At 30.3% G+C, this 25,745-nt stretch overlaps 5 protein-coding genes and 1 pseudogene across 5 annotated transcripts; 1 reads left to right on the top strand and 5 right to left on the bottom strand.

Annotated features, from left to right (window-relative positions):
• Positions 1-1,265: 1,265 nt before the first annotated feature.
• Positions 1,266-2,107, top strand: LOC126743105 (uncharacterized). Its single transcript, XM_050450067.1, has 2 exons — positions 1,266-1,484; positions 1,691-2,107. Exons 1-2 carry the CDS (start codon positions 1,437-1,439, stop codon positions 2,021-2,023), a joined length of 381 nt encoding a protein of 126 aa, XP_050306024.1. The 5' UTR covers positions 1,266-1,436; the 3' UTR covers positions 2,024-2,107.
• Positions 2,108-8,134: 6,027 nt separating this feature from the next.
• LOC126743266 (B1 protein-like) lies at positions 8,135-8,802 on the bottom strand. Its single transcript, XM_050450270.1, has 2 exons — positions 8,642-8,802; positions 8,135-8,581 (listed from the first exon to the last, which is right to left on the bottom strand). The coding sequence occupies exons 1-2, from the start codon at positions 8,687-8,689 to the stop codon at positions 8,201-8,203; spliced, it is 429 nt and encodes a 142-aa protein (XP_050306227.1). The 5' UTR covers positions 8,690-8,802; the 3' UTR covers positions 8,135-8,200.
• Positions 8,803-11,401: 2,599 nt separating this feature from the next.
• On the bottom strand, positions 11,402-12,069 carry LOC126742949 (uncharacterized). The gene is made up of 2 exons (XM_050449837.1): positions 11,904-12,069; positions 11,402-11,836 (listed from the first exon to the last, which is right to left on the bottom strand). Exons 1-2 carry the CDS (start codon positions 12,021-12,023, stop codon positions 11,462-11,464), a joined length of 495 nt encoding a protein of 164 aa, XP_050305794.1. The 5' UTR covers positions 12,024-12,069; the 3' UTR covers positions 11,402-11,461.
• A 3,175-nt stretch (positions 12,070-15,244) lies between these two features.
• Positions 15,245-16,006, bottom strand: LOC126743300 (uncharacterized). The gene has a single exon (XM_050450329.1). It carries the CDS (start codon positions 16,004-16,006, stop codon positions 15,245-15,247), a length of 762 nt encoding a protein of 253 aa, XP_050306286.1.
• Positions 16,007-17,535: 1,529 nt separating this feature from the next.
• Positions 17,536-23,928, bottom strand: LOC126743229 (uncharacterized; annotated as a pseudogene).
• LOC126743228 (uncharacterized) lies at positions 17,549-18,218 on the bottom strand. The gene is made up of 2 exons (XM_050450221.1): positions 18,061-18,218; positions 17,549-17,984 (listed from the first exon to the last, which is right to left on the bottom strand). Exons 1-2 carry the CDS (start codon positions 18,106-18,108, stop codon positions 17,622-17,624), a joined length of 411 nt encoding a protein of 136 aa, XP_050306178.1. The 5' UTR covers positions 18,109-18,218; the 3' UTR covers positions 17,549-17,621.
• Positions 23,929-25,745: the final 1,817 nt, after the last annotated feature.

Below are 25,745 nucleotides of genomic sequence, written 5' to 3'. Positions count from 1 at the left end.
ATTGCAACAGGAGTACCGAATGCTTGAACGATGAACGTTTTAACCGAATTATAGCATGAATGCTTGCTAAATTGACTAAATGAAATGAATGAAAGTTCAGAATGTTAAGATGAGGTAATAGAAGAAATTAAATTTGCAATAATTAATACTGTAAATCTTCTACAGCTGAAACCTTCAAATAAAAATTGCTATTTGGTATTACACAAGAAAGGGATAATTTAAAATATATTTTATCTAATTTAAATATTAAATATAGCTTAACTGATCAAAACATTAAAAAAAAAACAACAAAATTTGTGATACAGCATCTAAAAATATTAAAAAAAATTACCAAGAACTATGATAAGAGATGCAAAAATGTAGGAAAATCCTTAATGTGGATGTGATTTCAGAGGTAAATAAGAAATTGCTACAAAAACTCAAAGAGCATTGATTCAAAGTCCTTTTGTAGGAATCTTTGATGTAGTGGTATCAAGTTAGAAGTTGATTTTGATAACGAAAATGATTATGATTTAGATGACAACCTTATTTTACTCTAATTATTTAGATTTGATTACTGCGATTTATGTAACAAACGTTATTGGTACTTATGATTTACGCTTAGGTATTTTAATGATAAACCTTATGTTTTATGTACTTATGCAACTTTGAAATTTTAGTCAATCTGTGTACAGCATTATAAATCAGCAATGTGCTAACCATTTGTGTATAACTGAGATACTTCTAAAAAATACTATGCTTCGCTCGTATGATTTTGTTTTTAGTTATTATAACATGTGTATTAATGTTATTACTAATTTTAGCCTTGTGTTATAAAATAACGTTTTGAGATTATGACTTCATATTTAATTTATGTCTTTTAGTTTGTTACAATTTATGAGGATGTCCTAATTAATCAGGATGGTCGAGTTGTAGTAGAATTTTTTTTTATTTCAAATTTCCCTCCAACTGTCAAGTGTATAAGATATAACGTGAAGTAAAACAGATGATGTAAGAGAGGGATATAAAATTTGCAGTTTTAAGATCATGATAGTAAAAACTAAAGTAAAGAAAAGTTAATCTGGTTTTATTTACATTAATCTAGAGAATATTACATTATGAATATTATTAATAATAGTAATCAATATTTTATTTTTCAATATAAAATAAACAACAACTCTGCACTCAGTAAATTAATAACTTATCTAATTATATGTAAAAAAAATTATAATGTGATAACAGAACGTCTGGTGCAACCTTTTTGATAAATATTATGCAAAACGAACAATTTATATTTCTAAGAAGACTGACCTGATTAGAAGCTGCAAGTAAAATATTTTTCAAAACTAAATGTTAATAATTGTGCAACATTTATTTTAACATAATATATATTAAGGAGTATACAGACTCTTGAAGTATTAGTGGTAGAGTCAAAAGTGTGAAAAAAAACACCAAAAATGAAAGTTACTTTAGTCGTTTGTATGGTGCTTATTTCTGCTGTTCTGGTAAGCTTAGTATTACTCTGTCTTATTGTTTAGGAAAATGTATTGCATTTTAATGCAAAATACCTTAAAAACTAAAAAAACTACAATTAGCGAAATTAAATTTTGCTGTTTAATGAAAACAGCCCATCAACTTGTATGATGATGATAAACTTTTTTCATGCATTTCTATTTGGTTTATCATTAACTAACAATATCTTCTTTCTTAGGCCGCAATTGATAAAACCCAAATAGAAGAAAAAGTAAAAGCCGCCCTCAAAAAATGCCTTGATGATATGGCCGCTGGTGGAAACAAAGATGAATTTATTGCCTCAATCAGAAGTAACCCAGAGATTGCTGGTAAAATGTCTGTATGTTTTCTTAAAAAAATTGGCTGGATGAACTCTGATAACAGCTTGAATACCACGGAAATGAAGCAAATCGTCCAAGGAGGCTTGAATGCTACAGAGACTGAAAAATTTTTGGACAGATGTACTGCGGATAAGGGTAGTCCTGAAGCGACTGCTACTAATGTAATGGGATGTTTTGGAGTAGCAGTATGAAAAACTGCTTAAATATATATTTGTTTAAAATTTTATATAAATTAAAAATACTTATATTATATATGGTATTTAGGTGATAAAGAAGTTTTATTCACGATTTAAGTTTAACGTATGTAAGAAGTAAGAAAATGCAATTTCAAGATCACTTTACCATCATCATATTCAGCCGTGTTATTGACACCTTTTTCTTCTGTGTAACTCTAGTTTCTTAACTGTTCTTAGTGTTAGGGTTTCTCAACCATTTGTCATTATAGCTCAGATTACGTTTTTTTATTAAATTAACGGGAAATGTCGTACCAGAAAATGTCTTTAAGTCTTCCAAAAACTGTCCATGAGAGACTAAGTATTCTTTTTAGTTAACTTTTCGACACACCTCTTGCAGGTCCTGCAACATCAGTTGCATTTCGTCTAGATTGTCCGAGAACAGCACTATATTATCTGCAAAACGTAAGTTGTTTAGATTCTTGCCATCTATGTTCAAACCAATTATTTGATTGTACTCTCTAATAAACAGTTTTGGCGATATCGTGTCGCTTTACCGAACACCACGTTCAATAGTGATGAGGTTGGTATTTGCATGTACATTTGCCGTGAATATTTCATTTTTGTAGATATTATGGATAAATTTCGTATGTCGGTAATCGACTCTACATTCCTGAAGTGTCTTTTGCAATGAATTTAGCTCTATTGTATCGAAGGCTTTGTGAAAGTCCACGAATCTCATTACAAAAGCTCTGTTGTATTCGGTTGTCTTTTCTTTAACTGTTTTGATGCTTTGGAGGTTCAAATTCACGACGAAATATACCACAGGTTGATAGAAATCTAATTTAACATTACCATTTGAGTAAACATTTTGTAAAGGTGACATAAGAGCCTTATTGATCGGTAGTTCTCTAGTTCATCTCTTTTTATATGAAGCAGGATTATTATAGAAATTTGCCGACTTTTAGGGATTTTAAATACAGAATTATGTATGTATATGTGAATGAATATATTCTAGCTACTTCTTGAGATTTAAGACTTTAAAGTGAGTCATTACTTGGAAGTATTAATTTGCTCCTCTGGCGTCAGTCCTAAAAAAGATTGGTATATTCAAAATTATAGCCTGGACAAGTTAGAATCCTAATGAACATTTATACAGTATTCTTTGAGGAATATTTTGATTTTTATTTCATGAGAACATTCGAACTAGTTTTGATATTTCGGACCTTAAAGATAGTTAGCATGTTGAACTGTGACACCACTCCAAAAGAAGTTTGGTAATTCCGCAATTATTTGGAGTTCTTTTTAATTATAAGTTAAAAAGTACTGCATAGATGGATCCACAAATCATTCATAAATACACATACATTAAATAGACAGAGATTATAAAGCTGTTTTATTCTTAGCAGTATATGTTGGCATTCTATTTTTTTTGCGTCTGTATCTACGTTGTGTTTCTCTAATGCTTTATTATTTTTTAATGCAAATTCTATTTCCTCTTCGTTTTATGTCAGCATCTTGGCTTTAGGATTTTCTTTATCACTATCATAATTATGACTTTTGTAAACGAGTTTAATGAGTTTCTCCATAATATTCCTGTTATTGTTCATAAGTTTTTCATCTTTGTTTTTTAATTAGCATATTTCTTTCCTTTGTAAGTTTCCTTCCTTCGTCTCATTCGTAAGTTTTTCTTGCAGTATCTTTATGCTTTTGTTATTCTCTATGGTTCACTCAATTGAAAAGGGTTCGTCAATATCCCTTAAGGGAATAGAAATTTGTTCATATAGAAAAAATAAAATACGATGGAGACGATTTAACTACTTTTTAAGTTTTTGAATTCAATGTAAGCTTCCTTTCTGGTCTGCCATATGACATAAGATAAACCATTAAAGGTTATCTCTTGCATGACACTTGCATGTACTCAGTGGACTGTACTAAGAAATATATGCCTAAAATAAATATCTTACTCATTACACTTGTGAAATGTTTTAAATTTGATGGGTAATAGAAACAGGTAATACAGCTTCCTTAGTGTAGATGATGTATTTTTCCTTCAAAGCTGGAGATACTAGAGCTGATTACGCAAATTGGTTCCTCGCTTCTGTTGATTGTTATGATTCCTTATGGTTTTTTCTCTTTTTCGTCATTGGTTTTATGGTGGTTCTTCTTTCTTAGCATGTTTGTTATCAATCATGGAGGATATAATTGCTACTAGTGAAAAAGGAAATTAAAGTTTATTGGTTCTCCTTAATTACACAAAAGCGTTTGCAATGAGTTTGTGTACATGTTAATTGCAACTTTAAAATAAATTCTTTTTTGTAATAGTTCTTTAAGAATAAAAAATTACTTCTTGAACAATAGATACCAACAACTTTGGAACCAAAATATCAACTCTACTCATCTTTTATTGGAGAACGGTGTACCTTAGAGATCTAAAGAGTTCTTTCTGGAACTGGTCATTCGATAGTTGCTTGGTTAATTTAAAACACATTTTTATTCTAATGACACTTTTATATATCGTCAAACAATTGTAATTTTTAAATCTAATAATAATCACAAACATTATAGTATATACATATTTTTTTCCTTTTTCCTCGATGGTGAACTTTCTTCTTGAAATAGTTGAGATTAAGGGTCGATAGATAATAGGTCGAACAGACAATAGCAAATTGGTAGATCAGAGACAGTTTTATTTAAATTGTCCGGCTCCTTTAATGACTGCTCATCACTATCTCTTGCTATTCCAATGGGTCGGTTGGTATCTGGTCAGAAAAATATTGATTCCAATGTTCCTTGACGGCCTCTGATTATCTAAAGACAAGGTGTTTGGATTTTTACTGATCCGAGTCTGATGTTCCTAATTCTGTTAACAAAACTACGGTTTTTCGGATATGCCTTAGTAATCGAGCCAGATCAATAAGATCAGTTTGTGTTGTAAGATTTCCATGTGTTCTAATTAACGTCTATAGATTAGTAATATATTGATAGCTCAGTTCTGACGTTACGACGTTGTAAAAGATGACTAATTTCAATCTTCAGGTCGAAGGCACAGATGAATAAGAAGTAAAAACTATGGAAGTCTCTCAAAAATTTAACAAGTTCCTCTACGTGTACATTCTGACATATTTATTTATTTATTTACTTACATCACTCAACAGAGAAACTCCAATAATAGAGTGGAAACGATGTATATAAACATCAAATCATCTTATCAAAATAAAATTAATATTACAGATATGATAAATTATTAATAAATATATAAAAAGAAGAAAACAAGATTATCTTAACTAAGCGAGTTCCTTTAATTTCGGCTAGGCTACAGTTAAATATATCACATTGATTCTGTATAGAGTTGTATGTATTGCAAGCTCTGCATATAGGCGAAAGTTTTGTAATGTTGGTTCGAGGTATTGAAAGGTAAAAAGTTGCGAGCTGATAGCCGAGGAGTGTGTAAATTTAGAACTTGCAAGATCTCTCGCGAGTCAATTATGCCATTAATTAATTTATGTAAGAACTGTAAATCTGCCGAATCCCTTCTTTCCCGTAAAGATTTTACCTGCCAATTTTCGCTGTATATTTTCAAGCTCTTGAATATGGTTTTGATAATGTGGCGACCAGACTTGGGAAGAATATTCCAAAATTGAACGAACAAAGGTACAGGAGTTTGTTCAATCTTCGATATGAAAACTAAATGAAAGTAAGCTATCAAAAATGACTCCTAAAAGTCTTTGAAGTGAATTGATCTTGGTAGTATCACTTTATAAATTTTGTATTGGTAAGTAACACAGTATTTTTTTTAAGGAGTAGGAGACTACACAGCATTTAGATGCATTTAGAGGCAAGTTGTTATTTTTGCACCATTCATTCACTAAGTTAATGGCTGCTTGGAGTTTAGTGCAGTCCTCAATAGTATCAATTCTACAGTATAATTTTTTATCATCACAGTATATTAATAATAACATATAACGTATGTGGAAGCAATCGGATAATCAAGAATCAAGATTCCTTGAAATACACATATTACAGGAAATTTGTCTCTACAAAAGTGACAGGAATAGTGTGGCAAGTCCAGGTTTATAAATGTAAAAGTCTGGTTCTTTTGAGCTTGTTTTTTTTCAGATTTTATGTAGGTGGTAAACTATTTTCCTAGTATGTCTACAATGCCAAAAGTTTACAGTCCCTTTGGCCATTATTAATTATCCAACCTTTCGACATGGTCATACCATTTCAGTCTTCTACAGTATATAGTTTCAGGATATCGATGTCTATACACATACAATCTCTGATTTCAGTATTTCTTATTTTGTCTTTGTTGGTTACTTAATAATATCAACGTCAGGAGTTCGTTTCCATTGCTTTTATTTTTGAAATATGATACTTTTTTATATTCTAATTTTTATATTTCGAGTTATGTCGTTATTCTAGATAATACTATTTAGTTAACGTATTGCTATTTCCTTTCTGTCCTGACCATTATTTGTAATGCTTACATCGAGTTATTTATAGCTGTTCGTATTTTTAATTTGTATGGTTTTTGGTACTTAATACCTTTCTTCGCCTTCTACAATTACATACTCTGTTTCTAATGGGTTAATTGACAAACTGCACTTGCTGAAGTAATATGTAGTGGGATCATCCTGATCTTCTGCAAGTAATACTTGGTTACCTGCCTTATCATCTTTAATTGGAATACCTTTTTTCAAGTTTTCAAAACCCCCTTTAAATAAATCTTAAATAGTGTATATGTAATTCAGCAGTAAAGTGAACATACAGACATTAATTCCTCCTATATATTACTCTTTAAAATCATTTACTGTTACCTCAATTTTTCGTGATCTTTTTATGGACGGAAGAGTTTGGATTAGGGGGTGATGGAGTGAACGGGTCTATAAAACTACATAACATAAATCATTGGATTAACTGGTCTTAAATTGATACTAAAAACCTAATTCGGTATTTTTTATATGATCCAAATTGGCTCTTTGCCAAAATAAAATTAAATAAGCTCATTAATCTTATTTTAATCATATATGTATTTTATATGTTTTAGAGAAAGTCTCTTATTGGAAACAGGGCTTTGTGGAATGTTTATGGCTTTGAATGTACAAATTTAAGAAAATCCTTGGACCAATAATGTGTTCTTCTTGGAGGACATATTTAAACATAAATTCCATCACCCATTAAATTTAAGCTCCATAGCCTTTTACTCTGATTTTTTTTCCAATGGGAAGAGGTAAATTTTTTAATGCAACCGGGTAAATTATGCCAGGAAAATAAATTCCAAATTCCAAAAAATTTAAATATTTGCTTAGAAATGAAATGGTGATATAGAAAACAACTGGAAAATTTCAATTTTAGTTGTAAGATCACATTATTCTATATTGCACAATGCAAATCTGTTTAATGGAATAATTGAAGCTTTTTTGAGGATTAAGGTATATCTCACTATAATCTGCAGAAAACTTGAAGTAAGACTCAAGAAGGATGAAGAACACAAGGTTGAGAGGAGAGATTGAAAACATATATCATATTTTATTATAGGAAATTTAAGTGCTTTTTATTTGCTGTTTTACCATCAGCCTACACTTCTCTTCGTTTTTCTTCAATTACTTTATTTTCCAAATCTTGTTTTCTTTACTTATCGAATTTATCCATCGCTTCATCTTTATCAATGAAAACTATCTATATACATGCATCTAAGTACAATTTCCTATCAATTTATTACCTCGCTTCTTCATTATTAATCTTCTTATTTAGTTCTTATTCTTTAGCATAAATAAAATAAATTCTACTTACTTGGAAATATAGGAAATCATGGTGATATTGCTGAGTGGACCGACTGGGATAAGAAATTTAATTTTTCAGAATACTTATTACTTTGACGAGAAACAAAATACGTGAAGCAAATATATGGATGTAAAGTGAGTTTAGCTTTTCAAAATGTCTTGGAATACTGTAGCTTCCACAAGGAATTCAGAAAAAAAGAAGATACTTGTATAACAAAATTCAAACATTATCCAATCTAAAAGGTACAATCACGTACAAGCAACTCAATCCTAATTTTAGATCATCTCCTAATATTCAAAAACTTATGGCATAACTACGTAAATTTCCAGGTCGAAATAAAAGTTTTTCTCGAGAGATCTAACAAAACTTTATTGAAGTACATCAAAATATAAATCAAACATTTCTTGCTTAAGCAGAAGCAGCAGCTTCACTATTTCTACCGTGAAAGACAACGCATTCAAGCAAAGCATTGGCACTTTCTTCGGGAGTGTCCTTAGGAGTGGTACACTTGGTAATAACTTCTTGTAGTTTTGTGGGGTTGTCGTGTAGTCCTTGTTCAAAGAGTTGCTTAGCTTCGTCGGTTTTCAAGGTGTTATCGGCATTCATCCAGCCGATTTCTTTCAGGACACACATGGACAATTTTCCTAAGTTAGCAGGCTTAGTTCCCTTTCCTTTCGATTCTCTAAAAGCCTTCATTTCATCCTTATTTACGCCCACTGCGGGATCATTCAAACATTTGTCACTGGCAGTTTTCAGTTTTTGTACTACCTGCTCTCTATCGATTGCAGCCTAAGTAAAAAAATGCGGTCAGAATTGTTTCTTATAGTAAAATTGGAAAAAATTACTTACCCCAGCTGCCAAAGCGACGCAAATTATCAAGGCAATAACCACTTTCATTTTAGTGAATTTTGTATATTTCGGCAGTGCAGTGTTGTGCCTTAGGATACTTCTAAATATCTGTACAATTCTCTTCCAAATCCGTGGATATTTATACTACAAACTCAAATTAAAAATTTATTTATTGCTTATAGTAAATAATTAATAGAATATTATATATTTTATCGCTTTATTAATTTTTTTAGGTAGTTATCGGCTCAGCTGTAGGTCAATGAAGTCAGGAAATGTTACATAATTTCCATCAATAATGGAAAAAAATGCTAAAGTGATTGGTTTAAAAATGTATTTAGAGATTTTAAGGTTATAAAAAAGCACCAAATAATAAAAATAACAATAATAATAATGATAGTAAAATAAAAAATAATAATTAAAGAAAAGGGTGGCCAAAACATGTATAACAATAATAAAAGCACCAAAACAGCACGAAGCTTATAGATATGGGATTAGTTTTGTAAAGTCAGATCAGAAAATCGTGCTGGCCATTCCATTGGTCCTCGTCTCCCTATCAACCGATTTGGAAATGTTCCGTTGTGGTACTGTCGAACATTAATTTGGTAATGCTCTCTAAATCTCGCTTAAAGATATTAGCGGTAATTTGTGGGTTTTAATGAATCAGGATATGTTTGTGAAAGCTGGCACGACGTTATTTGGGAGCAGTGTTAAATAATTATCAACATTGAAGTTGCTAGTGATGAACAAGAGACCTATGATAATTATGATCTGTAACGACAATTCCTACCAAAACATTGATTTTTTCAGGGTGTTGAGTCTTTTGTTCTTTTATTCAGTGGGGATTTTCTTTAGACAAATAGTGGCAATTTTGTTGATTTGAATACTATAAAGTGTAAAGGTGCACTCATCGAAAAAAAATTCTCAGTAGATCTCATTTTTATCTAACAGCTTTATACAGAGTCAGTCAATAATATTGAACAAAAATTTGTAGGATTATTCCTTGTTTCTAAGTAATTTGAAAATAAGGGAGAAAAATGTTATTAAATTAGATATATGGATGTTTTTAAAGATGCTAAATTTAAATGTTTTAATACTTTTGAGGTCACTAGTAGAGAGAGCCACGTTTTGTCATATTTTTATTATATGTTTATACATATAAATATTTTCTGCATTTTATAAGCATTTTTGAACATAAGTTTATAAAAAGTTTCTCATTAGTTTGATCCAAGAAATACGCCTCTAAATTTTCGTGCAATATTAATGACTTACCATGTATATCAATCAGGAATTGCCTTTAAAAATTAATTGATTTTTATTATCCGACCACAAAATCAATAAATGCAAATGCTTCCCTGTTAGATTAGAAAAAAACGTATTTTGTTAAAATTTTATAATTTGAGCATTTTAAATTAAGCCCAATGAAAACAACTCTTATTTAAGGATTTTTAATTAAATCCATTCAAACAATTCAAAAATTATCTTAGAAGAAAATAGCAATTAAAAAAATAGTATTAGTGCTAATTATTCGACCGCGAAATCCATGTAATCAAGTGTAAGATGAAAGAAGACAAATTTTTGGTAAAATTTGATAGTAAAAGAAGTCGTCCATATTCTGAGAGAGACCTTGATATAAATAAATCAAAAGAGAACAACATAAAGTATCGGTCTCAAAAAAATTCTTTTATTTGTTTCAATTATACACACACACTGCTAGTAGCTGTAGTGTGTGTGTATAATTGACCCAGTTGGGTGTGTTTTTAACCTTCTTAAGGTCTGTTGATGATGCTCTTAGGAGCGAAACACGTGTCACCACTTTAACAAATAAAAGAATTTTTTTGAGACCGAGACTTTGTGTTGTTTTGATGTGTGTACTCTTTTGATTTAAAATTTGATATGTTTAATTTTTTTTTATTTCTACAACAAAGGTAACCCTAATTTAAGCATTTTGTATCAAACAAATAAGTAAAATTCGAGGATTGTTTAAAAGAAATATTGATGCTGATCATGCGACCGGAAATTCGGTTATGGTTTTAAGAATCAAAGTTTTCCTGTACTCAATTTCTTTAATTTGTAATATGTTTCCTATAATTTAGACTAAAAACCCTCCTTATATTTTAATTTTTATGAAAAAAAAGCTTTACCTCAAGCAATGTTGCTATTCTATCACATTTATAGTGCGAAATTTAAATGAGAAATCATATAAATAACATTTTTATTTATTTAAGTAAAATACCAAAATTCTTCTCTTTATTTAAAGAAATAATTAGTCTTACCTGAAATAAAACTAAAACTAAAGCTGATTTTCCCAAATAGGTGGTAATTATTTGACCGCTACGTAGAATGATTAAATATGCCTAATTTGAATTTTTTTTTGATTGACAGAATTAAATGATTTGGAAATATTTAAAAAAATTTAAGCATTGTAAATCATATTGTTCTTTAAAAAATTCAGTAAATTATTTCTATTTTTCTATAAATTAATTGAATTTGTACATCAGTCTTTGTCTTGATGTAAAATAAAATCAAAAAATAATCCAATTTAATTAAATTTACCAAAACAATCCTTGGCATCATTTTTTTAAAAGTTCGGTCTCCTGTTAAAATCGTCTTCCACGAGTTCCTGAGTTGGAATCAATTTATAGGGATCTATTTTAAAATAAGTACAAATTTAATCTTAATTTTAGATAATCGCTTAATAGTTCAAAACTTGTATAGAATAACTACTATAAAAAGCAACAATTTTCTAAGTTAAATCAAATATTTGTCTTTTAGGTTTTATAAAACTTTATTGGGTCAAAATTTAATTAAAATATTTATTTATTAAGCAGTAGAAGCAGCTTGACGATTTCTACCATGGAAGACAAGACATTCAAGCAAATTATTGGCGGTTTCCTCTGGAGTGCCCTTATCAGCGACACATTTGCCCATAACTTCTTCCAGTTTCGTGAGGTCACCGTTTAGTCCCTGTTTAAAGAGTTCTCTAATTTCGGAGGTCTTCAAGGTGTTATCGGCTTTCATCCAGCCGATTCCTTTTAGCACGCACACGGACAATTTTCCTATGTTAGCAGGTTTAGGTCCTTTGGATTCTCTGAAAGCTTTCAATTCATCCTTGCTCACGCCAACTGCAGGGTCGTTCAAACAATTATCACTGGCAGTTTTAATTTGTTGTTGTACTTGCTCTCTGTTGACTGCAGCCTAAGTAAGAAAAAAACGATAACATAATATTCAAGTTTCTTCTAGAAAATTAGAAAATATTACTTACCTCAACTGCAAGAACGACGAAAATTGTCAAAGCAATAAGCACTTTCATTTTAATGAATTTTTTGTATTTCTGCCGAGTAATGTTTCTTAAGATACTTTTGAATATCTGTGTAATTGCCATCCAAATCTGTTCATATTTATACCAAAAAAATAATCGAGATATTTATTTTTTGCATTTTATCGTCTTGTTATTTTTTGTTAGTTAATTATCGGTGCGGATGTGGGTCAATGAAGTCACGAAATATTATATAATATACGTCAATAGTGAGAAAATATGTTTAAAAAAGATTAGCTTAAAAAAATTTTAAAAAGTTTTGAGGTTTCTTTGAAGAAATAAGAAATAATAATATTAATTAACGAAAGCAAAATACTTCAGAGAGAGGAAGAATATTCTATATTCGATAGATTCTGTATTCAGTCCTAAGAAAATCAGATTTAAATAGTTAATTTGCTTTCGAGCTATTTGTTTGGACATTCATTTAAGTGGAGACCCGTGAATACCGTGTATAAGTACGTAAAAAATATTGTAAAATACACCAATTGTAAAAAAATCTTGAATTTTATGCTTTAAATAATGCGGTCTTTGTAGACTGTAGATTTTCCTTCGGTAAATCCATGCTGCGTTGGAAAAAGAAAGTTGTTATTTATTTGTCACAAAGCTATCATAAAATAATATGTTTCAAAAGAATGGAAAGACTCGAAATCGGCCGATAGTTTTTTTATATCCTGGTAATCTATATTTGGCGCCGAAATCAAATTTTAAATTTTCCTTTATTATGACGTCACAAACTTATCATCGTTTCCCGCTAGTACTACTCCTCGACATTCAGAGGGCGCTACATTTAGTCGATGGTTTAGTGTTCTATTAGTTCTCATAGGAGTTTTCTAACTAAGAAGTATTAATCTATGGTTTTAAATATTGGGGTAATTTTACTTAGGTTTAAGGTTTTGGGAAAAATTATACCTAAATCTAATTGTCACAAGTGTATATACCTGATGTTAATTTTAATTAAATATATTTTGTAAATCTTTTTTAATTCATTTCCGAAACCGACAAAAAGTGTTAAATGGAAGACTTTAATATGGAGACCAAAAAAAATTTCAATTTAACACATTTTGCGTACTATGGTTATTGAAAAAACTACATATTTTCTACTAATGTGAAGCGCTTGGTATAGTAGAGTAAAATTCAAATTTTAAATTTCCCGCTATTATAACGTCACTAACTCATCATAATTTCCAGTTAGTACTACCCCTCGACATTTAGAGGGCGCTACATTCAATCGACAGTTCAGTGTTCCATTGGCTCCTGTGGGAGTTTCCTAACTAAGAAGTATTAATTTGTCGGTGTATATTACTTTGATCCTTCTCTCTACAAATCTAGTACGTTTTTCTCTTTTCATTTCAGCGATCTATCCATTCGCTTTCACTAGATGAATGACTCGAGACTTGCGCTGACGTGATCGTGAATAATTTTATTTCAACATTACATTATTTTGAGACTTAACTGATTAACGCCTGGTAATTTTTTTGGGAGAAAAATATCAAATCAATAGTTTTCAGGTTTATAGGATACCAAACAAGAATAAAGAGCAAAATATTTTAGTTTTTTTTTTTCAATATTTAACCGAAATTAGCTGAAACCATATTGTAATTCTAGGCCGTTTGACCACCTAATTAAAACCCATCAAGGAAAAAGTACAAACAGTGGTCCAGTGTCAGGTGAAACTCGAATAATCAACTGATTCCTTCTATCAAAATAAATATCATCAGGTACCCTGTTTAAGGAAATTGAGCTTGAAAATGTTAAAACTGTGCCAAAACTTTTTGGTCCAAATGGAATCGAATTATAACAGAGTTCAAGTAAAACTTCGGTATTTATTCTCTAAACTCGAGTTATAGAAAAGTCCCTCTACATGTCTTATCGAGTTGCTAAGCATTCTACACAAACTCAATTATAAACCAGATAAATATGCTTCTTCATCACAAGGTACTTGAACTACTTGTGTTTCGGCACTTAAATATCGATGCACATGGAGACAACCCCATTACCAGCCCAGCAAATTAATTGTAAAATTTGCAAATAATGATCTGTGCACATAAACATTTAAACCAGTTTATTTCTCGCGTCATTATTCGAGTCTCAGTAAAACCTTTTCCCTAAATAATTAAGTTCACGAAGAATGAGACTGTAGCATTTAATTTCTTTTATGAATATTTTATGATCGGCACAGTTTTTGAATACGGCATTCCTAAACATTTCCTCGATCATCATATGGATGATGTCAACGATAAAAAATGCCATTGAAATTTTATTGTTGATTTTTTGCAAAAATACACAATCGACGTTTTCTAAATGAACATGATTTTCTAAATGAACGTTTTCTAAATGAACATTGACATGGATTTCTTTGGCACTGCAAAAGGTCAATATAGTCAAATCAGCTATCAACTCAGTCGGTTTGAGGGTTTCTACTTCAAATAAACTATTAATTAAGTTTTAAAAAGTGCTTTGTTTTCTACATTATCTAGTTAAAAAAGTTAAAGAACTCGACTATATTGATTTTAAATATATTTACTTATGATATTTGGTTACCAGATATATTATCAATGGTCTAAGTTAAACTCAAATCCAAAAACAGGTTCGTTGGTTCATCGCATTAATCTTTTATCAAAGAGTACTACTCTTTGCTTTTATTATGAAAATCATGAATATTCATAATTATAAAACATTCAAATTGTGAAATATTTTCGTATGATTATTTGAATGGTTTATAGTCCTACTGAGGAGCTCTATAAGATAAAATGATTTTATCAAATTTAGCGAGGTTTTTCTTGATGATAACCAAGCATTAAATCTATGTGTTACTTTTATTTTTAGAGATAAAACTGATAAATGGACACAGAATTGAATTTAATCCAACTCTAGAGTAATTAAAAGTACAAAATTAAATTAAAAAAAAAGTGCATTTCTTTGGAAATAAGCTGTTATAATAATATTATTTACAAGTTTTTTTTAATGATTCTTAAATAAAATAATGAATTGTAGTATGTAAAATATTTATTCAGTTACTAAAAATACATATTATAACATTTTGCATTGGGTAAATCATTTATTAGGTTATTAATATTTTCTAGTAAAGTTTAATTTTTTTTTTACATTAAATTTCAACATTTGTGCAAATGTTCGTCTGATCTATTTCTATAATTTTTTATTTAATGATTCACAGGATTCAATAGAACTTTTAATACTATCACTTTCTTCATTGGTTAGGTGGATAATAAGCTCTGGAACTTCTTCGATTATGACTTGACGGTCATAACTTCACGGCCTTTTGCTTGTTATACTTCTGGCGTACATTTTTCTAAAGCTTTTTGCCACATTTCTAAAACGTTTTCATCTGTATGCCCAACTCCACCAATATGTGTATTATAATTATATTTTGTATCGGCCCAAATCATTTCAATAGCATTGAACTGACAATGGTAGGGTGGCAATCTTAAAACTTCATGTCCATTTGCTTGTAATAATTGATCTATTTTATATTTCTTTGGTTTTTTGTGTAACTTTGCTAAGCTCAACAATTCTGCTTTAAAAATCTGCTTATCAAATCGAAATTCATTCTTCTCGAGCCACTCAACAATTTCACCTCTTTTCCAAGAACATGATGGTTGCTTTTCCAACTCAACTGAATGATATGGAGAATTATCCATTACAGTTAAAGATGGTTCTTCTAAATTTGGAATTAATTGATTTTCTACCCGTTTTGTAAAGTTCTCACTATGCATTTCTCCATGATAATCCATCAGTTTCGATTTACTAGCAAAATCCAACACACTCTTTACATTCTCATCTTGCCATGATTTCATTTTGTTGCCCTTTGAGAAAATCCATGTTTCATCGAGAAAAACTAGTTGACGTGTAAATTCTAAATGTTTATTTTCCATATATTTTTTGAAAAATGCTGCTCTCATTGAAGCTATATTAGGTGTCTCCATTAGTGCTCTTCGGTTATCATCTTTCTTGTATTTAAACCCCAATGGTTGTATGGTTACATGTTTCTCTGAAAGTGTAATAACAATATACAATTTCCGAACCTCCATTTTAGTATCCTCATTCAGGTCGAGAGTTTTGGTTTTTCTTCGAGACTTATTTTTTCCAGGTGTTGAAGGCAGCGCATTTTGATCTTTGGATACTTTGATGCCGGTTACAGTTTTTAAGTTGATTTTCAGGGCATGAGCAACTCTCTATAAAGTTTTTCATATTATCAAATATTGAATAAAAATAGTATTATTTACCTCTTGGACTACGTTTAAAGAAATAAGCGGACCATTATTATCTCTTTCAGCCTTGATCTGTGATTAAAATAATCAATGAGATTCCCAACAAGGACACGTGCTTGAGAATTCAAGCGTTTTCTTGGCAAATTGATAATTATTATAACATAACCTGAACACTAGTAAAAGTTATGAAAACCACTGTTTAAATATAATAATAAAAAGAAATAAAATTATAACCACAAATAAGGAAACAAACTGCTGAAAGTCTAAATATCAAAAAATAAAACTACAAAACAACAACGCCAATGGTCTGTGTCAAATATCGAATATCGGAAACACGAATATTATTTTTCTTTGTTTAACATATGGCATTTATCCTTGTTTGACACATGGTTTTTAGAATACGTATTTCTTTTCGACTCAATACATACGTTCATTATAAGTTTTCGACGTATATTAAAGCTACTACCATAGTATACTGATTGTCTTAAATAGATGTAAAGAATGATGAGGTGAACGCAAATATATATTAATCGAACTATATATTCTGAATTTTCTGTATCAATGTCAGCCATGTTTATTATCTCCGTTCATTGATCTCTTTATTGTTACAGCAAATAATTTCGGTTTCACTCACTTTTCTGATTTCATTACTTAAATATTAAAAGAAAAATTTGCTTAATATTTTGGCACAATAAGGAATTGTTTAAAAAATCATTTTTATACTTGATTACACACTATATAAATAGGTCTAAAATGAATGATTTTACGTTGATGGAAAAAACTTTTAAAGGTAACATCAAGCTGCCCCTTTTGAATTTATTCATATTTTTTATCGTTTTTGTGTATATTATTATTAAGAATATGTAGGTAATTAAATTTTGATTTTTACTACTAAAAGGCTTTGAATGTTGTCATAAATTATTATATAATTTTCTTATATTCTGATCCTCCAGCTTTTTTTTCTTGTTACAAATTTATTGATTTTTTTGTTATTGGTAAATGGTGAAGTAAAAAATGTATTTACAAATTATCAAATTTTTCTAAAAAACTAAGTTTTTTCTTTCAACTCTACCACTCTATAGAAAAAGATCTAAGACGTTTAGGACATACATAATAAATCTATATATATAGCTTTTATAGATTCCTATAATGTAAAGCTCTACAAGGTGTCTTGGAACACGGTAGGCTGCCCCAAACAATTCAAGATAAAAGAAATACTTTTGACAAATAATTAAAAATTATCCAAGTATTAAGGGACAATCAAGAACAAATTTCTTCGTAATTTCAGATAATCCCCTAATAATCAAAAGCTTATGGCATAACTACTATATAAATAATCAACTTTTCAGTTCAGAATAAAAGTTTTTTTTAATGGTTTTCGTGAAACTTTATTGAGTTACATCAAAATATAATTGAACTATATTTTTCTTATGAACTAAGCATGATGTCTAAGAACGACAAGGCATTCAAGCAAATTGGTAGCGGTTTCCCCTGGAGAGCCTTTGTCAGCGGTACATTTGGACACAATTTCATCTAGTTTTTCGGGGTGGTCGCGTGCTCCTAACTCAAGGATCTGCTTAACTTCGGAGGTGTTTATGGTGTTATCGTCTTTTAACCAGCCGTTTTCTTTCAGGATACACATTGACAATTTATTTAAGTTGGCAGGCTTAGGTGCTTGTCCTTTGGATTCTCTGTAAGTCTTCAACTCATCCTTGTCTACGCCCACTGCGGGATGATTCAAACATTTTTCACTGGCAGCTCTCATTTTTTGCTGTACTTGCTCTTTGTCGATTGCAGCCTAAGTTAAAAAAAGGTGGCAATATAATATTTAAGTTTCTTCTAGTAACTACTTAAAACTGGAAAATGTTACTTACCCCAGCTGCAAGAACGACGAAAATTGTCAAAGCAATAACCACTTTCATTTTAGATTAATATTGAATATTTCTGCAGAGAAATGTCTCTTTAGATACTTCTGAATGTCTGTATAATTGTTTTCCAAATCCATGGATATTTATATGAAAAAGATAATCGAGATAATTACTTTTTGCATTTTATCGTCTTATTTTTTTTTTTAATTAATTGTCCGTTCAGATGAAGGTCAATGAAGTCATCAAATGTTACATAATTTACGTTAGTAGTAAAAATGTTTAAAAAAGAGTAACTTAAAAAATTGTAAAAAAGTTATCGGGTTACTTTAAAGATTTAAAAAATAAAAATATTATTGTTAATTATATTGATAATAACATTAATTAATGAAAGTTACATACTTTAGAGTAGACGAATATTTCATATTCGATAGATTCTATTCAGTTCTCAGATTTCAGAATTCAGATTTAAATAGTTAGTTTGCTTTCAACCTATTTAATTGGACTATAGAAGATATTTCTATCCACTAATTATTATCGTAAAATACACTAATTGTCTAAACACCCTAAACTAGATTTTGATAAAGGCTTCTTTTTAATGCGGTTTTAGTAGATTTTCTCTCGCTTATTGCTGTTGCATACTGCGCAAGAAAGCTATTACTTATTTGTCATAAAACAATTTTCCAACACTTTTGATAAAACGGATAGACTCAAAATCGGCCGATAGTTTTCTATATCGTCGCAACTTCTGTTTTTAAATATTGGGCTTATTTTATTTAAGTTTAAAGGAAAAATTTCATTTAAGAAAGATAAGTGAAGAAGTTAAAGAGAAAGTTAAGAGTGTTACGTACGGTCCTTGATTGTTATTTTGCTTGTTATTTAGGCTGTTGGTAATGTTGTTTACGGAAAATAAAAAATAGTTAATGAATTTATCACATAGAGATTTTTACCGTTGGTGTTGTTTAAAATTTGCCAGCCATTTACATAATAATATCATTTGAAGTATTAAGCATGCTACTGCTAAAGTTTATTTTAGCGGGAAATATTGTTTTTTTATATAGTTTGTTTAAATTTTTATACTCTTAGGTAAAGATAGTGTCATCCTGTGTATAAGTCTTTTACTTTGTAGACTGTATTTCACTTGACACAATGATACACAATGACTTGGCGTATTTTTTATGATATGTATTTTTTCGGGAAAAGATATGCTATAATAAAACTCAAAAACTAAGTAAAATTTATTAAATTTTAAATTCACGTCCTTTTACCAAAAATATAATTACAATCTTCGGACTTCAGATAATTATAAAATAAAAAAATTAATGTTTTCTTTAGAGTATATTGGTTTTTTTATTTTTTATCGTACTTTTCTTTCGTTGTATTTATTTTGAATTTCCAAGAACAAGAAAAAATGGTCAGAGAGGCCATATTTCATAAAAGTGTAAATATCATTTTTGAAATTAAGATTAGTATACACATTGGTGGAATGCATAAAAAGTAGTAGATGCTAATGCTTCGCTAAAAAGTATTTACTTTGTAGCATTTGCTTTTACATAAAAGTATCTACTTTGCCTATGAAGTAAATACTACACTGTACGGCCCAACAGAAGTACCTACTACTTAAGAGAAAAGTGCGCAGTAAGCGCGTGTCAAAGTTCTCAAAATTGACAATTGTCAAAACTCGTTTTTCTATCAGTGCATCTATTAGTATTAAGTGTGTTTGTGTAATTCGGTTCGGATTCAAACTTTTTAAAAGTTCAGTGATTATAATACTGGTTTAACTATGAGTGATTCTTCAGATTCCGATGCAAGAAAAGAGCTAGGACAAGATAAAAACAAGTATTATTTGTTACTCTACTTGAACGCTATCAAATTTTATTTGATAAAAAGATGACACCAAAAATTAAAAATGAAAAAGAAGATGCACTAAAAAAATTAACAACTGGTTTTAATAAAATAATGGGAAAAAACCTAGACACAAAACAAATTTTGAAAAAGCTTAATAACATGAAAACAAAAGTTAAGAAAATAGTTGACTCGAAAAAAACTGGAAATAAAAGAATTGTACTGACGGAATGGCAAAAAAAATTCTACGACTTATGGAATGTAGGAGAAAACTTAGTTCTACACAGAGTACCAGGTGCATGTCAGGCCGGTGTAAGCAACGAGATTGATGTTTCCTTCCAAAACAGTCAAGATGACTTCCTCAGTCTTCAGCCGAAGCTCAGGAACGGGCCGCGATTGCATTGGTAAATTTTGCCAAAGCTGGTGGGCAGTTAGTTGACCATTTAATTAGGCGGGACATGTTGGATTATTTACAGGAATATAAAATCTACGTATGAACCCATAATTAAAATATAATATGAGGTGTAGTATCCATTTATTTCTTTTATAGTTTGATATTTTGTCACAAACTTAAAATTGAAATAATTAGTTTATTTAGTTGTTACTGTTTTATACTTAGTTTATTATTGAACATTTCCTAAGTTACCTATTTAGTATATAATTATCATAATAATTATAATAACTTAAATTCTTAGGTACGCTAGTTATCATTACGAAATAAAAACTCAGCAACTTCATTTCTGCGCTGTGTACCTTGATTTCGAATTTGTGCTTGATTACCCTCTGGCATTAGTTCATTTGGATGCTGAACTTCCATCTCAATTCGATCAAAATCATGGTATGGATCTTGTAGATATTTAGCTATATTGTGAAGTACAAATGCACTCACAATATGTTCCGGAATGTTTTCAGTTTTTAGGCGAAAAGTATACTGAAGCATTAGAAAACGCCGTTTTAACTGACTAAAGCAGCGCTCTATGACACATCATTCCTTTGCATGGATAAAATTATAATTTTTTTGCATTGGTGTAGTTGGATTTTTATATGGTGTCAATAACCACGGGGCAACACCATATTCTTCATCACCTAATAAAGCTGCTTCGTGCACATTATTATACAAAATTCCATGTACTATGGAGTTTCGTAAAATTCGACTATCGTGTACGGAGCCTGGCCACGATGCATCCACACTTGTAAACATTTCTCGGGCATTACAAGTAGCTTGAACATTTATTGAGCATACTCTTTTTCTGTTCACGTATTTATCACCGTGAATAGATGGTTTTGTTATTTTTACATGGGTACAGTCAATAACACCTATAACCCTGGGCATTCGCTCACCACGTGCTCCCTCATTAATAGCAACTCTAAGCAATTCGTTAGTGTTGGGGAACTTTATCCAATTGTTTCTTTTTGAATAAATTGCTTTAGATACCGTGGCTAAGGTTCTGGAAACAGTGCTTTGATTAACGTCTAGATCAACACCAACTCCTTGCTGAAATCCAGGATCTCCTGTAAGAAAAGTTATTTACATTTTTCAAATAACAAGTTAATTTACTAGAAACACCTAAACTTCTCAAAAAAACCTCCATTTTCCAAGTCGGTGACAGGGCTCCACCCCTTGTTGCCACCGGTTCATTATCATCTTGGAGAAAATAATGTCCAAGCCACTCTATATTTTCTCTGTTAAATCTAAAATACCAAAGCGTGATTAATTGATTGGGATAAAAAAATCTATTAAATTTATGGTAATTACCTAAATAATTTTCGATATAAATCGTCATTATTGTATTTTTTTCTTTGTTTGTACTTTTTGACGATGCACATCCATAAAAACTGCCATTTTTTACTAAAACACTTTGATTGCTGTGGCCGAAGTTTGTCAAACACCAACTTCATTTAAACTGTAGTAAATACTACTATAACTATTAGATACTTCCAAAGCATAGCACCTTCTTCTATGTATCGCGTACATAGTAGTATATGCTACAGAGAGTAGTAAATGCTTCATTTGTGTAGTATAAATCTTTTAAAATGTAGTACATACTTGAAGCATTAGCATATACTACTTTTTATTCATTATTATCAAGCAACGAGCCTGCAGCCGGCTTTGTAATACCCTGAATTATTGTTGGTATTAATTTTAAAGAAGGCATAAAATCATTCAGCCGTTTTTCCTCCAGAGATATTTGAAATCAGTATATACTAAAATCCGTACATCATGTGTTAAAAAAGTGCCGGATCCCTTTCAAAATGTGAACGAGCGCTTTATTAAAAAGTTTCCCAAATAAGAATGATAAATCGCTTTTAGATCTACATAGAAGTAGTGACTCAAGTTTTTTTTTTAAATAAAATGGTATAATTTTTATAAATTTTTCGACTCTATGTAAAATTTTAATACAACTTCATATAACATTTGCTGTATCTATAACATAACTTTACCAGATTAGAAGATACAATGGAATTATTATGTAGAATTTATTATAAATAAAACATGCAAATTAACGCTTAAAACAAGAGACGATACAAAAAAAGGTATTTAAACAATAAACCTATTAAATTAAGAGTTTAAAATAACTCCTTTAAACGGTTTGACAATGTGCCAAATTGTAGTAAACAGCATTTGCTACGTTTTTTAACAAATCCAAAGTTATCAATTCACTTTCTGCTCTAATGCTGTCTTGTACTGCCTTAATATTTTTCGGCTTTATCGCATAAAATATTGTTTTTAAATGCCTCTAAATAAAGTAGTCTAGGGGTGTTACATCAGGGCTTTTCGCTGGCCATTCAATTTCACCTCTTCTGCCAATCAGACGATTTTTAAAAGTCGTATCTAAGAATCTTCTTACATTAACTTCAAAATAAGGAAGGCGCCATCTTGTTGAAACCATATTTGATGGAAATTGAATGAAATGGAAATTAGCATTGACATATTCTTTTATTTCTTGTACTATCTAGTACTTGAATTTGGCGCTGGTTTTTTCTTTTCAATTTGAAGATCTTTATCCTCGTTTACTAGATGAATTAAAGGCGAGGCTTGCGCTGACGTGATAGCGGATAATTTCAGCGTTATATTATTTTGAACATTAATTTGGTTTTGTAAAAAATATATGTTATCTTGGGTAATTGCTATTATGACATTTTCTTCTTTGATGAGTTGTCTTAAGTATAGTATTTCTTTATCGATATCGATATCCTTGTGAATGTCATTCGCACTAAAAAAGGTAATATCACCTGAATTTTCTGTATTAATATTAACCATGTTTATTGTCTCCGTTTGCGCTGTGTCGCTTTAATTTTACAGCAAATAATTTCGGTTTAACTTACTTTTCTGACATTATTGTAATACTTTATAGAGTCCTACAATGTCAAACTACTACAGATTATTTTAGAACAACAGAGGTTTCCCCAAAAGATTCGGGAGAAAAACTGAAACTTTCCAGTTCAAAATAAAAGTTTTTCTTAATGGTTTTCGTGAACCTTTATTGAGATACACCAAAATATAATTGAACTATATTTTTCTTATGAACTAAGCATGATGTCTAAGAACGACAAGGCATTCAAGCAAATTGGTGGCGGTTTCCCCTGGAGAGCCTTTGTCAGCGGTACATTTGGACACAATTTCATCCAGTTTTTCGGGGTGGTCGTGTGCTCCTAACTCAAGGATTTGCTTGACTTCGGAGGTGTTTATGGTGTTATCGTCTTTTAACCAGCCGTTTTCTTTTAGGATACACATTGACAATTTATTTAAGTTGGCAGGCTTAGGTGCTTGTCCTTTGGATTCTCTGTAAGTCTTCAACTCATCCTTGTCTACGCCCACTGCGGGAAGATTTAAACATTTTTCACTGGCAGCTCATTTTTTGCTGTACTTGCTCTCTGTCGATTGCAGCCTAAGTAAAAAAAAAGCGGAGATATAATATTCAAATTTGTTCTACTAGTAACTACTTAAAACTGGAAAATGTTACTTACCCCAGCCGCAAGAACGACGAAAATTGTCAAAGCAATAACCACTTTCATTTTAGTGAATTTTGCGTATTTTTGCAGAGCAATGTTTCTTAAGATACTTCTAAGTGTCTATATAATTGTCTCCCAAAGCCATGGATATTTATACAAAAAATTAATCTGGTTATTTACTTATTGCAAAGTAAACAATTAATTAAATATAATACATTTTATCGTTTTATTATTATTTTTTGTTAATTATCGGTCTAGTTTTAGGTCAAGAAATTCAACAAATGTTAAATCATTTACGTCAATAGTAAGAAAAAGTGTTATGAAAATTGGTTCAAATTATTCAAATTATTAGAATTTAAAATAAAATTACTAATATATATTATTAACAACAATAATTATTAACGAGAGCAACGTTTCAAAAGAAAAAGCTAGTGCACCTAACCAATAGAAAGGTTATAAATACTTGGGAGTAGAAGAAAACGAGGGAGCAGAGCATAGAATGATGAAAAACAAACTAAATAAGGAATAGACTAGAAAATCCCGCAGCATAAGCAAGAACTGTAGACAGGATTCCGGCTAAAAAACTACTAAACTTTAGGTACCATCTAGTACAACTATAGCATAGTAAGATATATGCAAGCAGAACTGAGAAAATGAGACACGAAAACTAGAAAACTAATGATTATGCACAGGGCTCGATATCTAAGATCAGACGTCGACTCCGGAATATGAAATTGATTGGGAAATGAGCCATTCAAGCAAGTCAGAACACAGTAAAATAAGTTAATACAGTAAATTACAAATGTTCCCTCTAATGAAAGAGCACAAATGTTAGTCACTGAACGACAGATTTCACTATTGCGAATATTTTTGTCAACCACTCAGGAAACATCACAATCACCTGGATGTAATCGTGTGATTCTACACAATCTACAATCTCACATAAGTTCAGAATCCTTTTTAACAAGCACCAAACATCCGACTTTCAGCAAATTATGTAAATTTGACTCGTTGTTAAAGTCCAGAAATGTATTTGTTTTTCCAACGCTTCCATAGATGCTGCACTACAGTTTGCTATTTCTTGTCTTCCTGTGACCCTTTTTTTTGCTTCGAACTGAAACTCGTTTTTCAATTTTAAAGTGCACAGGTTTAAATGCCATATTACTCTTGAATTTTGTTTCTAATTTAAACCTCAGTGTTTTCCCTTTAACTAGTCTTAATTCTCAATCATTCGGTGTAAGAAGGATGAAAAAATATGATAATACATTTCGTTGTCAATAGCTAAAATAAAAAATGTGCCTCTCGGTCAGTGTTCTGATCACAAAACACAAATATAGAGAAATGCGTGTTGGATAATGATCAGACGGAAATTCCGTTGATACTTATATTGATTGACGTTGTTCACAACGATGAGAGCGATCAACTTGGGTGGCGTGTGGCGGGAAATTTAAACATGATCTATGGCGCAATATTTAAATTTGAAGTCAAGGAATTCCAAAAGTTTAGGCGTTAACTGAAGAGAGATATATTGACATAATATTTTAATTTATTTTAATATAAAATTAATAATCCGTTTACCAGTTTAAAAAATATCTACATATTATTAAAAGTGCTTTTTTTGAGAAAAAAAATGTTAATATTGCATATCTGACATCTCTTATAGTTTTGTTCAAGAATTAACACATCACCTAAAATAATATTTAAATTAAATTTAGTTCTTAAGAAATTACTTATTTAGAACTTGCTTATTTAGGACATTTAAGACTAGACTTTGAAAATACTTTGATATAGATACTTATTAGTAATTATAAATTAGCGCCATAGGTATAGCAGCAAATTTTTAATAAAAAAAAACAAGACCAATTTGTTTTTTAATTATTTTATTTTAAGATGAA

The sequence above is a fragment of the Anthonomus grandis genome, chromosome 12 (genome assembly GCF_022605725.1).
Source record: "Anthonomus grandis grandis chromosome 12, icAntGran1.3, whole genome shotgun sequence".
Lineage (NCBI taxonomy): Eukaryota > Metazoa > Arthropoda > Insecta > Coleoptera > Curculionidae > Anthonomus > Anthonomus grandis.
This window is presented reverse-complemented; position numbering and strand designations above follow the sequence as displayed.

What these genes read in the sequence shown, in the direction of transcription:
- LOC126743228 (XM_050450221.1), bottom strand. Translation starts at nt 18,108, where the DNA reads ATGAAAGTGGTTATTGCTTTGACAATTTTCGTCGTTCTTGCAGCTGGG. An exon ending in TCGTCGTTCTTGCAGCTGGG is followed by an intron (nt 17,985 to 18,060) that starts GTAAGTAACATT and finishes TTTTTAACTTAG; the next exon opens with GCTGCAATCGACAAAGAGCA.
- LOC126743105 (XM_050450067.1), top strand. Translation starts at nt 1,437, where the DNA reads ATGAAAGTTACTTTAGTCGTTTGTATGGTGCTTATTTCTGCTGTTCTG. An exon ending in TGCTTATTTCTGCTGTTCTG is followed by an intron (nt 1,485 to 1,690) that starts GTAAGCTTAGTA and finishes CTTCTTTCTTAG; the next exon opens with GCCGCAATTGATAAAACCCA.
- LOC126743266 (XM_050450270.1), bottom strand. Translation starts at nt 8,689, where the DNA reads ATGAAAGTGGTTATTGCCTTGATAATTTGCGTCGCTTTGGCAGCTGGG. An exon ending in GCGTCGCTTTGGCAGCTGGG is followed by an intron (nt 8,582 to 8,641) that starts GTAAGTAATTTT and finishes TTTTTTACTTAG; the next exon opens with GCTGCAATCGATAGAGAGCA.
- LOC126743300 (XM_050450329.1), bottom strand. Translation starts at nt 16,006, where the DNA reads ATGGAGGTTCGGAAATTGTATATTGTTATTACACTTTCAGAGAAACAT.
- LOC126742949 (XM_050449837.1), bottom strand. Translation starts at nt 12,023, where the DNA reads ATGGCAATTACACAGATATTCAAAAGTATCTTAAGAAACATTACTCGG. An exon ending in TCGTCGTTCTTGCAGTTGAG is followed by an intron (nt 11,837 to 11,903) that starts GTAAGTAATATT and finishes TTTCTTACTTAG; the next exon opens with GCTGCAGTCAACAGAGAGCA.